This window comes from Saccopteryx bilineata, unplaced genomic scaffold (genome assembly GCF_036850765.1).
Source record: "Saccopteryx bilineata isolate mSacBil1 unplaced genomic scaffold, mSacBil1_pri_phased_curated manual_scaffold_19, whole genome shotgun sequence".
Taxonomy (NCBI): Eukaryota; Metazoa; Chordata; class Mammalia; order Chiroptera; family Emballonuridae; genus Saccopteryx; species Saccopteryx bilineata.
This window is the reverse complement of record NW_027095445.1, coordinates 57,316-70,547: the sequence shown is the minus strand read 5'-3', so window position 1 is coordinate 70,547 and position 13,232 is coordinate 57,316. Positions and strand designations below refer to the sequence as shown.

General features: G+C 37.3%; 1 protein-coding gene across 1 annotated transcript in view; it reads left to right on the top strand.

Moving 5' to 3' along the window:
* LOC136318241 (uncharacterized) overlaps positions 1 to 13,232 on the top strand; it is a 58,827-nt gene that overhangs the window by 30,762 nt on the left and 14,833 nt on the right. The window contains 2 exon segments of the mRNA XM_066250628.1: positions 8,327 to 8,469; positions 12,899 to 12,982. Coding sequence (XP_066106725.1) covers positions 8,327 to 8,469; positions 12,899 to 12,982 — 227 coding nt within the window.

Below are 13,232 nucleotides of genomic sequence, written 5' to 3'. Positions count from 1 at the left end.
CAAAGTGACTGAGTATACCTTTTTCTCCAGTGTACATGGATCATACTCAAGAATTGACCATATGTTGGGCCACAAAAACAACATCCAAAAATTCAGAAAAATCGAAGTTGTACCAAGCATACTTTCTGATCATAAAGCCTTGAAATTAGAATTCAACTGCAAAAAAGAGGGAAAAAATCCCACAAAAATGTGGAAACTAAACAACATACTTTTAAAAAATGAATGGGTCAAAAAGAAATAAGTGCAGAGATCATAAGATATATACAGACTAATGAAAATGACAATATGACATATCAGAATCTATGGGATGCAGCAAAATCAGTGTTAAGAGGGAAGTTCATATCACTTCAGGCATATATGAACAAAGAAGAGAGAGCACAGGTGAACCACTTAACTTCACACCTTAAGGAACTAGAAGAGGAAGAACAAAGACATCCCAAAACTGGCCGAAGAAAGGAGATAATAAAAATCAGAGCAGAAATAAATGAATTAGAGAACAGAAAACCTATAGAAAAAATTAATAGAACAAGGAGCTGGTTCTTTGAAAAGATCAACAAAATTGACAAACCCTTGGCAAGACTTACCAAGGAATAAAAAGAAAGAACTCATATAAACAAAATCAAAAGTGAAAGAGGAGAAATCACCATGGACACCATAGATATACAAAGAATTATTGTAGAATACTATGAAAAACTTTATGCCACAAAATTCAACAATCTAGAAGAAATGGATAAATTCTTAGAACAATACAAACTTCCTAGTCTGAGTCAAGAAGAAGCAGAAAGCCTAAACAGACCTATTAGTAAAAAAGAAATAGATAAAAACCATTAAAAATATCCCCAAAAATAAAAGTCCATGCCCAGACGGCTATACCAGTGAATTTTATCAAACACTCAAAGAAAACTTGGTTCCTATTCTATTGAAAGTCTTCCAAAAAACTGAAGAAGAAGCAATACTACCAAACACATTTTATGAGGCCAATGTAACCCTCATACCAAAAGCAGGCAAGGATGGCACAAAAAAAGAAAACTACAGACCAATATCTCTAATGAACACAGATGCTAAAATACTAAACAAAATACTAGCAAATCGAATACATCAACATATTAAAAAAATAATACATCATGTTCAAGTGGGATTCATCCCAGAATCTCAAGGATGGTTCAACATACGTAAAACGGTTAACGTCATACACCATATCAACAAAACAGAGAACAAAATCCACATGATCTTATCAATAGATGCAGAAAAGGCCTTTGATAAAATACAACACAATTTTATGTTTAAGACTCTCAACAAAATGGGTATAGAAGGAAAATATCTCAACATGATAAAGGCCATATATGATAAACCATCAGCTAACATCATATTAAATGGCACTAAACTGAAGGCTTTCCCCCTTAAATCAGGAACAAGACAGGGTTGTCCACTCTCTCCACTCTTATTTAACGTGGTGCTAGAGGTTCTAGCCAGAGCAATCAGACAAGACAAAGAAATAAAAGGCATCCATATCAGAAAAGAAGAGGTAAAGGTATCACTTTTTGCAGATGATATGATCCTATACATCGAAAACCCCAAAGAATCCACAAAAAGAGTACTAGATACAATAAGCCAATACAGTAAGATCGCAGGATACAAAATTAACATACAGAAGTCAATAGCCTTTCTATATGCCAAGAATGAAACATTTGAGAACGAACTCAAAAGAGTAATCCCCTTCATGATTGCAACAACAACAACAAAAATACCTAGGAATGAAAATAACAAAGAATGTAAAGGACTTATAAAATGAAAACTATAAACCATTGTAAAGGGAAATCGAAAAAGATATAATGAAATGGAAGAATATAACTGGTTAGGAAGAATAAATAAATCAAGATGGCCATATTACCAAAAGCAATATACAAATATAATACAATTCCCATCAAAATTCCAATGACATTTTTTAAAGATATGGAACAAAAAATCATCAGATTTATATGGAACTATAAAAAGCCCCAAATAGTCAAAGCAATCCTAAAGAAAAAGAATGAAGCTTGGGGCATTACAATACCTGACTTCAAACTATATTATAGGGCCACGACAATCAAAACAGCATGGTATTGGCAGAAAAATAGACACTCAGACCAATGGAACAGAATAGAAAACCGAAAAATAAAACCACATATATATATTCAAATAACTTTTAATAAAGGGGCCAACAACACACAATGGAGAAAAGAAAGCCTCTTCAATAAATGGTGCTGAGAAAACTGGAAAGCCACATGCAAAAGAATGAAACTGGACTACAGTTTGTCCCCTTGTACTAAAATTAACTCAAAATGGATCAAAGATCTAAACATAAGATCTGAAACAATTAAGTGCATAGAAGAAGACATAGGTACTAAACTCATGGACCTGGGTTTTAAAGAGCATTTTATGAATTTGACTCCACAGCAAGAGAAGTGAAGGCAAAAATTAATGAATGGGACTACATCAGACTAAGAAGTTTTTGCTCAGCAAGAGAAACTGATAAAAAAATAAACAGACAGCCAACTAAATGGGAAATGATATTTTCAAACAACAGCTTCGATAAGGGCCTAATATCCAAAATATACAAAGAACTCATAAAACTCAACAACAAACAAACAAACAATCCAATAAAAAAAAATGGGAAGAGGACATGAACAGACACTTCTCCCAGGAAGAAATACAAATGGCCAAGAGATATGAAACGATGCTCATCTTCTTTAGTTATTACAGAAATGCCAATCAAAACTGCAATGAGATACCACCTCACACCTGTTAGATTAGCTATTATTAACAAGACAGGTAATAACAAATGTTGGAGAGGCTGTGGAGAAAAAGGAACCCTCATCCACTGTTGGTGGGAATGTAAAGTAGTACAACCATTATGGAAGAAAGTATGGTGATTCCTCAAAAAACTGAAAATAGAACTACCTTATGACCCAGCAATCCCTCTACTGGGTATATACCCCCAAAACTCAGAAACATTGATACACAAAGATACATGCAGCCCCATGTTCATTGCAGCGTTGTTCACAGTGGCCAGGACATGGAAACAACCAAAAAGCCCATCAATAGATGACTGGATAAAGAAGATGTGGCACATATACACTATGGAATACTACTCAGTCATAAGAAATGATGACATCGGATCATTTAAGCAAAATGGTGGGATCTTGATAACATTATATGAAGTGAAATAAGTAAATCAGAAAAAACCAGGAACTGCATTATTTCATATGCAGGTGAGACATAAAAGTGAGAGTAAGAGACATTGATAAGAGTGTGGTAGTTACAGGGGGAGGGGTAGAGGTTAAAGGAAAGGGGGAGTGGGAGGGGCACATAGAAAACTAGATAGAAGTTGACAGAGGACCATCTGACTTTGGGTGATGGGTATGCAACATAATTGAACAACAAGATAACCTGGACATGTTATCTTTGAATATATGTATCCTGATTTATTGATGTCACCCCATTAAAAAAATAAATTATAATAAAAAAATGAGAAAAGAAAGAGGAAAGAAAGAAAGAAAGAAAGAAAGAAAGAAAGAAAGAAAGAAAGAAAGAAAGGAGAAAAGGAGGGGTGGAGAAGCAGATGGGCGCCTCTCCTATGCCCTGGCTGGCAATCAAACCCAGGACTCCTGCATGCCAGGCCAATGCTCTACCACTGAGCCAACCGGCCAGGGCCATGAATGTTTATTAAAAAACAAAATTAAATAAAGGTAAAATGCTAAAGCACTGGGTTTACGTTTTACGGTATCTAGTGATATGAACAAGGAATTGTTTTCCAAACACTTAGTGTTTCTCCTAGGTGCTGCACTGCTGTGTTTGTACCCAAACAGGAAAGTTCCTTGTAGGAAAAGCAGGCAACTGCCAAGTCCCTCGGTGGTTCTGAGGACTGGCAGGCCTTGCTCACTGGTCCTGGGCAGCATGCCTGTCCTGAGAGCCTATGCGGGCCTTCATTTTTAGGGGGTCTCACTGGAAGGGAGCTTTCCTTTATGTGTTTGTGTTTGGAATGAGGTGAACAGTTAGTATGCTATCATATAAATATCCCCTACTATTATAGTATTGCTGTTGATCTCACCCTTCAATTCTATCAAAGTCTGCTTTATATATTTAGGCACTCCTGTATTAGATGCATAGATATTTTAAATAGTTATATCTTCCTGTTGGATTACTCCCTTTATCATTATGTAGTGGCCTACTTTCTCTCTTACTATGTTCTTTGTTTTAAAGTCCATTTTGTCTGATATAGGTATTGCTACCCCAGCTTTTCTTCCATTTCCATTTTCATGAAATGTTTTTTCCATCCTTTTACCTTCAACCTATGTGCATCTTTGTTTTAAGGTGTGTCTCTTGTAGACAACATATGTATGGGTCCTGTTTTTTTTCCATGCAGCTACCCTATATTTTTTGTTGGATCATTTAATCCATTTACATTTAAGATTATTATTGATATGTATTTGTTTATTGCCATTTTATTCTTTAAAGCTGTATTGCTTTTTCACTATATTCTTTTCCCACTTTGATCTGTTTACAACAGGCCTCTTTACATTTTCTGCAGCATTGTTTTGGTTGTAATGAATTCCTTGAGTTGTTTTTTGTCTGGGAAGTTTTTTATTTCTCCTTCAATTTTAAATGATAGCCTTGCTGGATAAAGTAGTCTTGGTTGTAGGTTCTTGTACTGCATTATTTTGAATATTTTTTGCCATCTTTCTGGCCTCAAGTGTTTCTGTTGAGAAGTCTGATGTCATCCTTATAGGGGCTCCTTTGTAGGTGATAGCTTTTTTTTTCTCTTGCAGCTTTTAATATTTTCTCTTTATCACTTAGCTTTAGTATTTTAATTATGTGTCTTGGTGTAGGTTCCTATGGGTTTCTCTTTAATGGAGTTCTCTGTGCTTCTTGAACTTGTGAGAGTTTCTCCTGCATTAATTTAGGAAAGTTTTCTGCTATGACATGATTGAACAAAATCTCTATCCCTTGTTCTTTCTCTTCTTCTTCAGGAACCCCTATGATGCAGATGTTATTTTTCTTCATGTTGTCACAAAGCTCTCTAAGAGTTTCCTCAGACTTTTTGAATCTCTTTTTTTTCTCTTCTCTGCTTTCTTTCTTTCATTGAAGTTGTCCTCCAACTCACTGATTCAATCCTCAGCTCTATCCATCCTGTTTTAAATTGCTTCCATTTTGGTCTTTATTTCTGATATTGTATTTTTCATCTCCGACTGATTCTTTTTTAATATTTTAATATCCCTTTTTATACTTGCTATTTCTTTATTTAGGTGTTCATAAAGACCATCCATTGTTGTTCTAAAATCCCTAAGGATTCTTACAGTCTTTATTTTGAACTCTGCATCTGAAAGTTTGATTATTTCCATATCACTCAGTTCATCTCCTGAAGGTTTCTTTTGTGGTTTCCTTTGGATTGCACTTCTTTGTCTTCTCATTATCTGTGTTTGGGTGTTTTGTTTGTGGAGTTGGTTGAGTCTAGGCTTGGTGTTGTTTGCCTCCAGTTTTCAGTTGTGTTATTTCTAGGTCTTCTTGGGTTTGTATCAGCTATTATTTGAAATCCACTTTTGGGATTTGGGCTGCTTTGAAGTCTTGATTTGTTTGGTTTCTTAACAGGTGATAGTTTCATTTACTGATCTCAACAGGGGGCTTCCTTGAAACTGTATCCAGGAATGCTTTGGGTGTAACCTGAGACTCTGAAGGCCTCTTCCACCAACTAATCTCTCTGGGGGAAGGGAGTTTTCTCAGCTTCAGTAGGGGGAGGTGTATCTCAGATCTCCATGGAGACCTGAGTTACTGCCCCTCCTCCCCACTTCTTGTTTTCAGCTGTGTCTTGTTGCACTGATTGGAGCTGGAGGGATATCTGGAGATCTGTGAACCAGAAGCAATTCAGTTTTTTTTTGTTTTTTTTGTGGAAGGATCAGTCCCTCCCCCAGCTATGGCCGCCTCCAGCACGGATGAGTCAGCTTTTTTAGGTCATTTCCTGCATTCCTTTGCCTCTTACAGTTGTCCCTTTCTCTCTCCTCTTTACTTGGGAGATAAGCCGGTCTTTTCAACACACCTCACTCCCTGGTTGCCAGGCAAGTGGCTGTGAGCAGTATTTTCTGCTCTTTTCCCTGGAGTGAGAGCCCTTCTGGGTTCTCAGCCTCACCTCCCCCTTTGTTTCTGTAAGCAAGGGGGAATCAGGTGCTCCCTACCAGGTTTGTTCTGCCTTCTTCTTTGCTTCTTGGTTTTTGAGAGCTGTTCTTGTAGTCCAGAGTTGGTTTTTCATGCTGACTTTTTATAAATTGATTTGTATTCAAGTTTGGTGGTGAGAGCTGGTTGTCTGTGCGTCTGCTTACTCCACTGCCATCTTCAGGTCCTATTCTCCTTTTTATAGAACTGAAATCACTATAAATGGGACTTACTGCCTTAATAGTTTAGAGAAGTTTCCTCTTTGTAAATAGAATCATGTTCTGCATGATCAATGCTATTAACAGCTTAGTGACTGACTCAGAACAAAAATTGCAGAAAGCAAGTACTTCAGTGACCAGAGAAACTGCATCTCAATGAGGTCATTTCCTGAGAGTCCATCTTCCTTTGTAGCACCACAGGTCCCTTCTGGGGATGTTTGTTGTGACTAGGTTTACAGGAGATGACCTAATGCACTTGACAGGTATCTTTTTATTTTGAACATTTTCTGTGTCTTTTTCACGAATAAAAAATGACAGTTTACATTTGTTTAACCTAAAAGTTGCAGAGAATGTAATTTTTAGTAGGCCCTGATTATTGACTCCATTGTCTTGTCAATAAACCCGGTGGAACTTAAGCTCCCTGGCAGCCTGGTACCTGCACAGTGCATGTAAAAACCCGTGGTGAGCTCTCATGAGTGGGAAGTTTAGCACCTTCATTTCTCTCTGAACCTGCACTTCCATTACTCTGCATATATTTTTTCTAATACAGTATAGTCTGGCTTTAAATATTTTCATTCTTACCCTAAGATGATATTCTAAAACACACACTTATAATAGTATGAAAATTTGGGACTGTGGTAGTACAGTATGTCATATGTGACATGGGCTTTATTACTATATAGGTGACCAGAGCAACCATGCTATAAAATTTTTATAAAATTACCAAAAATAAAAACACAAGTTACTGGAAACTATTTCTTAATGAGATGCCTATGGCTTTACAATAGTCCCCTGCCTTTACCCAGTTTGGAGTGAAACAAGGCTTAGTGTAAGTTCTTTACACCTTTAATTCTGGAAGGGTTTCAAGCAGAAAACAAGGTTACAGAAGAAGTGCAAAGAATTTCCTTGTACCCATGCTTCCCAGATGCTAGTGTATTACCTGCTTGCTTTGAGTCTTACTTCCTCCTCTCCTCTTCTCATCCCAGAGATCATCTTTCTCTGGTGTGTGTGAGAATGTTTCAGATGGAGTGTCTTCTAAACCCTGTACACCTGTTAAAAACAAACAACAAACAACCAACAAAAACCAAGACATCCTCATATTCTCCACTGAATAATTTTTTAAAAATCAGAAAATTTATATTAGTACTGTCTCAGTTTGTTAGGGTTGTCGTACCCATTACCACAGACTGGGTGGTAAATAACAGGAAGTTCTTTTTCCAACAGTTCTATAAACAAGAAGTCCCAGATCAGGGTATAGGTAGGTTTGATCTTTTTGAGACCTTCTCCTCGGCTGGTAAATGGCTGCCTGACCCATGTGCTCCCCTGGTCTTTTCACAGTTCATGTCTGTCTCATCCCCTCTCCTTATGCGGACCTTGGTGACATTGGATGAGGGCCCATCCATTGTCCTTCGGCTTGGACAAGAGGTTGCTGAACAGGCTTGCTTTGCTATCTTGAGCATTTTCCCCAAGCATCCTGTGGAGATTAGGAAGAGCTCACTTCATAAGAACTGTCCCTAGCAGCTATCACAGCTGTGGTGCCTTACCTGTCCCTCAGTGTCCCCTTGTTTCTGGAGAGGACACATCAGTGTTTATTAAGACCATCAGTGAGAAAGCATGTGCACTGGAGGTATTTCTGCTAGCCACCTCTTCCCAGGTCCAGCTCTCCGTGTGGCCCTGGGACATTCTGAGTATCTTCACTACTGAACACACAACTGTGTTTGCAATGAAAAAGGACCAGTAAGTTGTGTCATGTCTTCACAACTCCATGCATGGGTATCTCCACATACACGGGCATGGGGAGACAGACAGGAGTACCAGTCAGTGGGCCATGACTGTAGTCTTGGTGGAGTTCTGACTCTTTCTTACCAGAGATCCTGAACGTTAGTGACACAGCTGTCTCTATTTCCTGGTCTTCCCTTCAGATGTACCACAGGATTCGTCATTGGGACTGCATCTACCACATCACCATGGAGAAGCTGTCCTACCACAGCATCTGTGCGGCAGAGGAGTGGCAAGGCCTGATGTGCTTTAGCCTCCCCGGCCAGCTCTGCAAGGAGGTTGAGCTGTGAGTGCGCCCGGGTCCCAATCTCAGTCCCTGTGATTGGGACTGTGCATGCATCTGCAGTCCTGGTCCCTGGGGAAGGCTGTGATTGCATCTTGGGTCCCTGGGGCGGGCTGTGAGTGCATCTGTGGTCACTGGGGTGGGTTGTGAGTACATCCACTGTCCTGGTCCCTGGGATGGGCTCCCAGTGTCACTGAACCCCAGCAAAAGGGGCGGGGGTGTTCAAGTCAAAAGGGCCACATTGACCCCTTCTGATGCGATTCATCATCTTACATACAACTGGTCCAGATCTCATTATCTCAGAAAAAATATCTGAATACAATTATGAAATGAGTTCATCTGAATGTTAGTTTTTTCATTGGTCTTTTGTACACTCTAAACCAGTGTTTCCCAACTTGGGGCACGCCCCACAGGGGGGCAATTCGATAGTTAAGGGGGGCAATTTGAAAATGGACTCGACACGACTTTAACTCTTTCGCCCCGGGCCATTTAAATGCAATGCTAGATATCGGTGACAAGATTAACAAAAAATGCAATTCTTAAATAATTGCGGTGAAGAATTATTATTAAGTATAATTTCGTTTGATGAGACCAAGATATCAACTGGGTGATTGGCGTCGTCACGTAAACTTCGTCCTGGGTTCACTGCGGAGCGTCCCATCTGCCATGGGAAACCCTGGACGTTTTAAAAACTCGCTAAACAACGCAGTTATTCTCACCTAATTGGCCCATCGCAACTTCTGTAGTGTTTCACATCATTCAGTTGGTGTTAATTTGAAATAAGTGTCAGTCAAAACTGTTGTAAAAGCTCGTTGATTTAATAAATATACATATATATTGTATAGATATAATTGGTAAGTATTTGATTTTATTTTTATCAATATTAAACTCTTTATTAAGTACTTCTTGCATTGGGTCTAGAAAGCAATAATATTTTATAAATATTACTGGGGCTATAATAGTGCATGCACAACAATTTTAATTTTAGAAGCATAACTTTCCAGAAAATTTTGTCAAGTGGAAAAAATATAGATACCTTTTGATTTGCGGTGGTAGTGTAGTAAATGTGTTATATACATTTAAATAAATATGAATTTTTAGTATACGTTTACTCTATGTCACATTGAATATATTTTAACATATTTTAATATTAGTTTTTAATTGATCTTATTTTTATTATAGCCCATAGTAAAATGAGTGGTGCAAGCAAGAAAAAAAATCATCAATATTTGGAGGAATATTTAAAATTTGGGTTCATACCCACTGTTCACGATTAGTAGATTCCTTTTTGTCTTTTATGCCAGCACTGCATGACCAACGAATCAATAAAACGAGGTCATCTTGAGGCGCATTTGAAGACAAAACATAGTGCTCATATTAATTCAGATTTGAGTTACTTTAAAACTTTAAAGAAAAATTTTGAAAAAAGAACAACATTAAAGTCTCTATTTACTGCTCATACTTCAACTAATCGTGTTCTTGAGGCTAGTTATAAAATTTCTTTATTCATCGCTAAAACTGAAAAAAATCACTCTATAGGAGAGAATTTAATAAAACTGTCAATATCAGCATTTCTTAAAACGGTTCTTGAAAAAGATGACAAAGATGTAAAAGCTATGCCACTCAGTAACAATTCTGTTAGCAGAAGAATAGACAAAATGAGTGAAAATTTTGAAAAACAACTTATTGAAAAGCTGAAAACAGGAAAATTCTCCTTGCAAATGGATGAATCAACTTTGAGAGACAGTGAGGCAGTATTGATAACTTACATAAGATATATTGATAAAGGACATTTTGCTGAAGAAATGTTGTTCTGTAAAAAATTAGAAAGCACCACTACCTCCAAAGATATATATAATAAGCTAAAAAAACTACTTAGATGTCAATGATATACCAATGAAAAATATAACATCTTGTGCTGCAGATGGTGCTCCCAATATGATGGGCAAGAAAAATGGCTACTTCAAATTGATAAAAGATGCGAATCCAGAAATGATTCTTGTGCATTGTGTTATTCATAGGGAAAACTTGGTAGCTAAAAACATCTCGCCTGTTCTGAATGAAGTATTACATACAGTAATAAAGTGTGTTATTGCTATTAAAGCTAGTGGCAAATGTGAGCGTCTTTTCAAGCTATTTTCTGAAGAACAAAATGAAGACCATGTGATACTTTTACTTCATACTGAAGTAAGATGGCTATCTAAAGGAAACTGTTTGAAAAGATTTATGGAACTGTTTGATACTCTTAGTGATTTTTTAAGCGACAAACCTGAAATGAAGTATCTTTTAACAATAGATGGTAAAGCATTTGTGAGTTATTTAGCCGATATCTTTGAAAAACTAAATATATTAAATAAGCAACTTCAAAGAACAAATAAAACTCTTGTCGATGCAAAAGCAAAGATATTTGGTTTCATTACCAATATTGAGTTATGTCAGAAACATATTAACAACAAAAACTTTAAACAGTTTCATTGGCTCCAAAAAGGTGAAGTAACTGATACCGCTTTACTTGTTGTCAATCATTTGAATATTCTATCGGCTGATTTAAAAGAAAGATTTTCTGATTTAAAACAAATTGATTTCCCAATATGGATGATGCAGCCAAAGTTAGTGGATTTGTCTGATATATCAAATATGCAGTATCAAGAAGAACTCACGGAATTGCAAAATGATGAGTCAGTTAAAGCTTTATTTAATATCAAAGGAGCGATGGCATGGCTTTGTGTGGAAACAGAAATCAAATACCCAAATTCAACCAAATGTGCAAGAAAACTATTCCTACCATTTCCATCTTCATTTTTAGCTGAATGTGGATTTAGTGCTGTAAATGATTTACTGGTAAAAAAAAAAGAAATCGGCTGGATATAACACAACGTGGAGACTTGAGACTAAAGCTAACCAAATTGGAACCTAATATAAAATCTCTGTGCAGCAAGCATCAAGTGCAAAAATCACACTAAATTAAAATAATAAATTAATATAGAAAAATCTGTATTAAAATTATTTGGAATTTAAATTTCTGTTTTTCATTATATGTTTTGCAATTTTACTTACTGTGTTTTGTTAACAATTTCATAGTGATTTCTTCCTAGAACCTATCATTTATGTTCATTAAGTGAACAAATCAATTTTTTAATGTTAAAAATTATGTATGTTACATAGGGGGGGACATAAAAATTTTAGAAAGGTTAACGTGGGGCATGGCACAAAAAAGGTTGGGAAACACTGCTCTAAACTATTATAAGATATATATATATATTTAATTTTAAGTGGCATTTAATATAGAATATCTAATAGTTTTTATTTTATATAAACTTGAATTTATGAATTATATTTGAGGTTAGTCAAAATTAATTCAACTTTCAATCTTTGTTTTTCAATTCTATGTTAATATATACAATTACCGGTGGAAGAGCCTGTGAGAATTTGTATACTTGTTATAAGTACAAGTGAACACTATTGAACTACATAGAGAAATTTCAGGAGTGATCCAGAGCTTATAAATGCCTTATTGGGAAGATAGTGTGGTTAAATTAATTAAACAAGAGGGCCCTGGTGGTCAGATAGTTGCATGTCAAGGTCAGGACATGGAGACCCCATGAGACCTTGAACAAGGGGTTCGTAGAGCTCTCTAGCTGGTGTACAAATCCACGTAGGGGAGGTGGTGAGCCCAGACAACGTGGACTCACCTGCCCCTTCTCACAGAACTTGCCCCATGTGGCTCATCTATCTGGCTCTTCCTGAGTTGGATTCTTTACAATAAACCTGAGACAGTAAGTCAGGCATTCCTTTGAGTTCTGGGAGCTATTGTAGCATGTGATCAGACCTCTGCTTTATAGATGGTAGGTCAGGACTCTGGGGGCCTAGACTTGCAGTTGTTACCTAATGGGAGGGGCAGTCTTCATGACAGAGTCCTTAATCCCTGGGTCGGTGCTAAGCCACTCTGTTTATTTGGGTTAAATATTAGTAACTAAATTAAAAATAGGTAGTAACTTTGGATGCTTATGAAATTTTTCTTTGTACTTAAATAGAAGATAGAACAATTTTAGCTCTAAAAAAACTTGATAAGGCCTGTTTCCCTTATTGATTAGTTGTGTAATATACATGTATTACTCATAATACAGTTTTTTGTGCATTTTCCATTGCTCTGATGGTAACTACAGCATCCCGCCCCCTGGCACTTTTTTTTAACAGATTGTTTAAGAGAAAGTTAAGCAATGACAATTAAGCAAATGTTGAACTACATTTTTAATGGAACGTGTGATATTTTCTTCTGGAAACCTTCCTGCAGAGGATGCGGGCACAGTGGGTCTGCCCTGTGTGGTCTCAGTTCTGGATGGACAGTGTTGCAGTGCTGCCAGCCCTCGTTACCATGTTTACACTGATCCGATTTAGGAATGAACTCAGTCTTCTTTCAATTTCATTGCAGATTCCACTTCGACATAGGTCCCTTTGAGAGCATGTGGCCTGGGATTTTTGTCCACATGCTCCACCGTTCCTGCAGGACGTCCTGGTAGGCACTACCATGCACTTCCGCTATGAACAGTTGAGTGACAGGACCGCCCCACCCCCGCCTGGTTGCCGGGCCACTTTCTGGTTTGATTAATAAAATATGCTATTTGTAAAGTACCTTTTCTGGATATTTAAATGTAAAAAGTCTAGTAAGCTTGCTGGACAGACCCGGGGCCTCTCCTATTTCTTTTGGAGGCTGCGTGCCCTCTGGCCACGTGGCTGTCCCTCTGCTCACAGCCGCGAGCCTAACC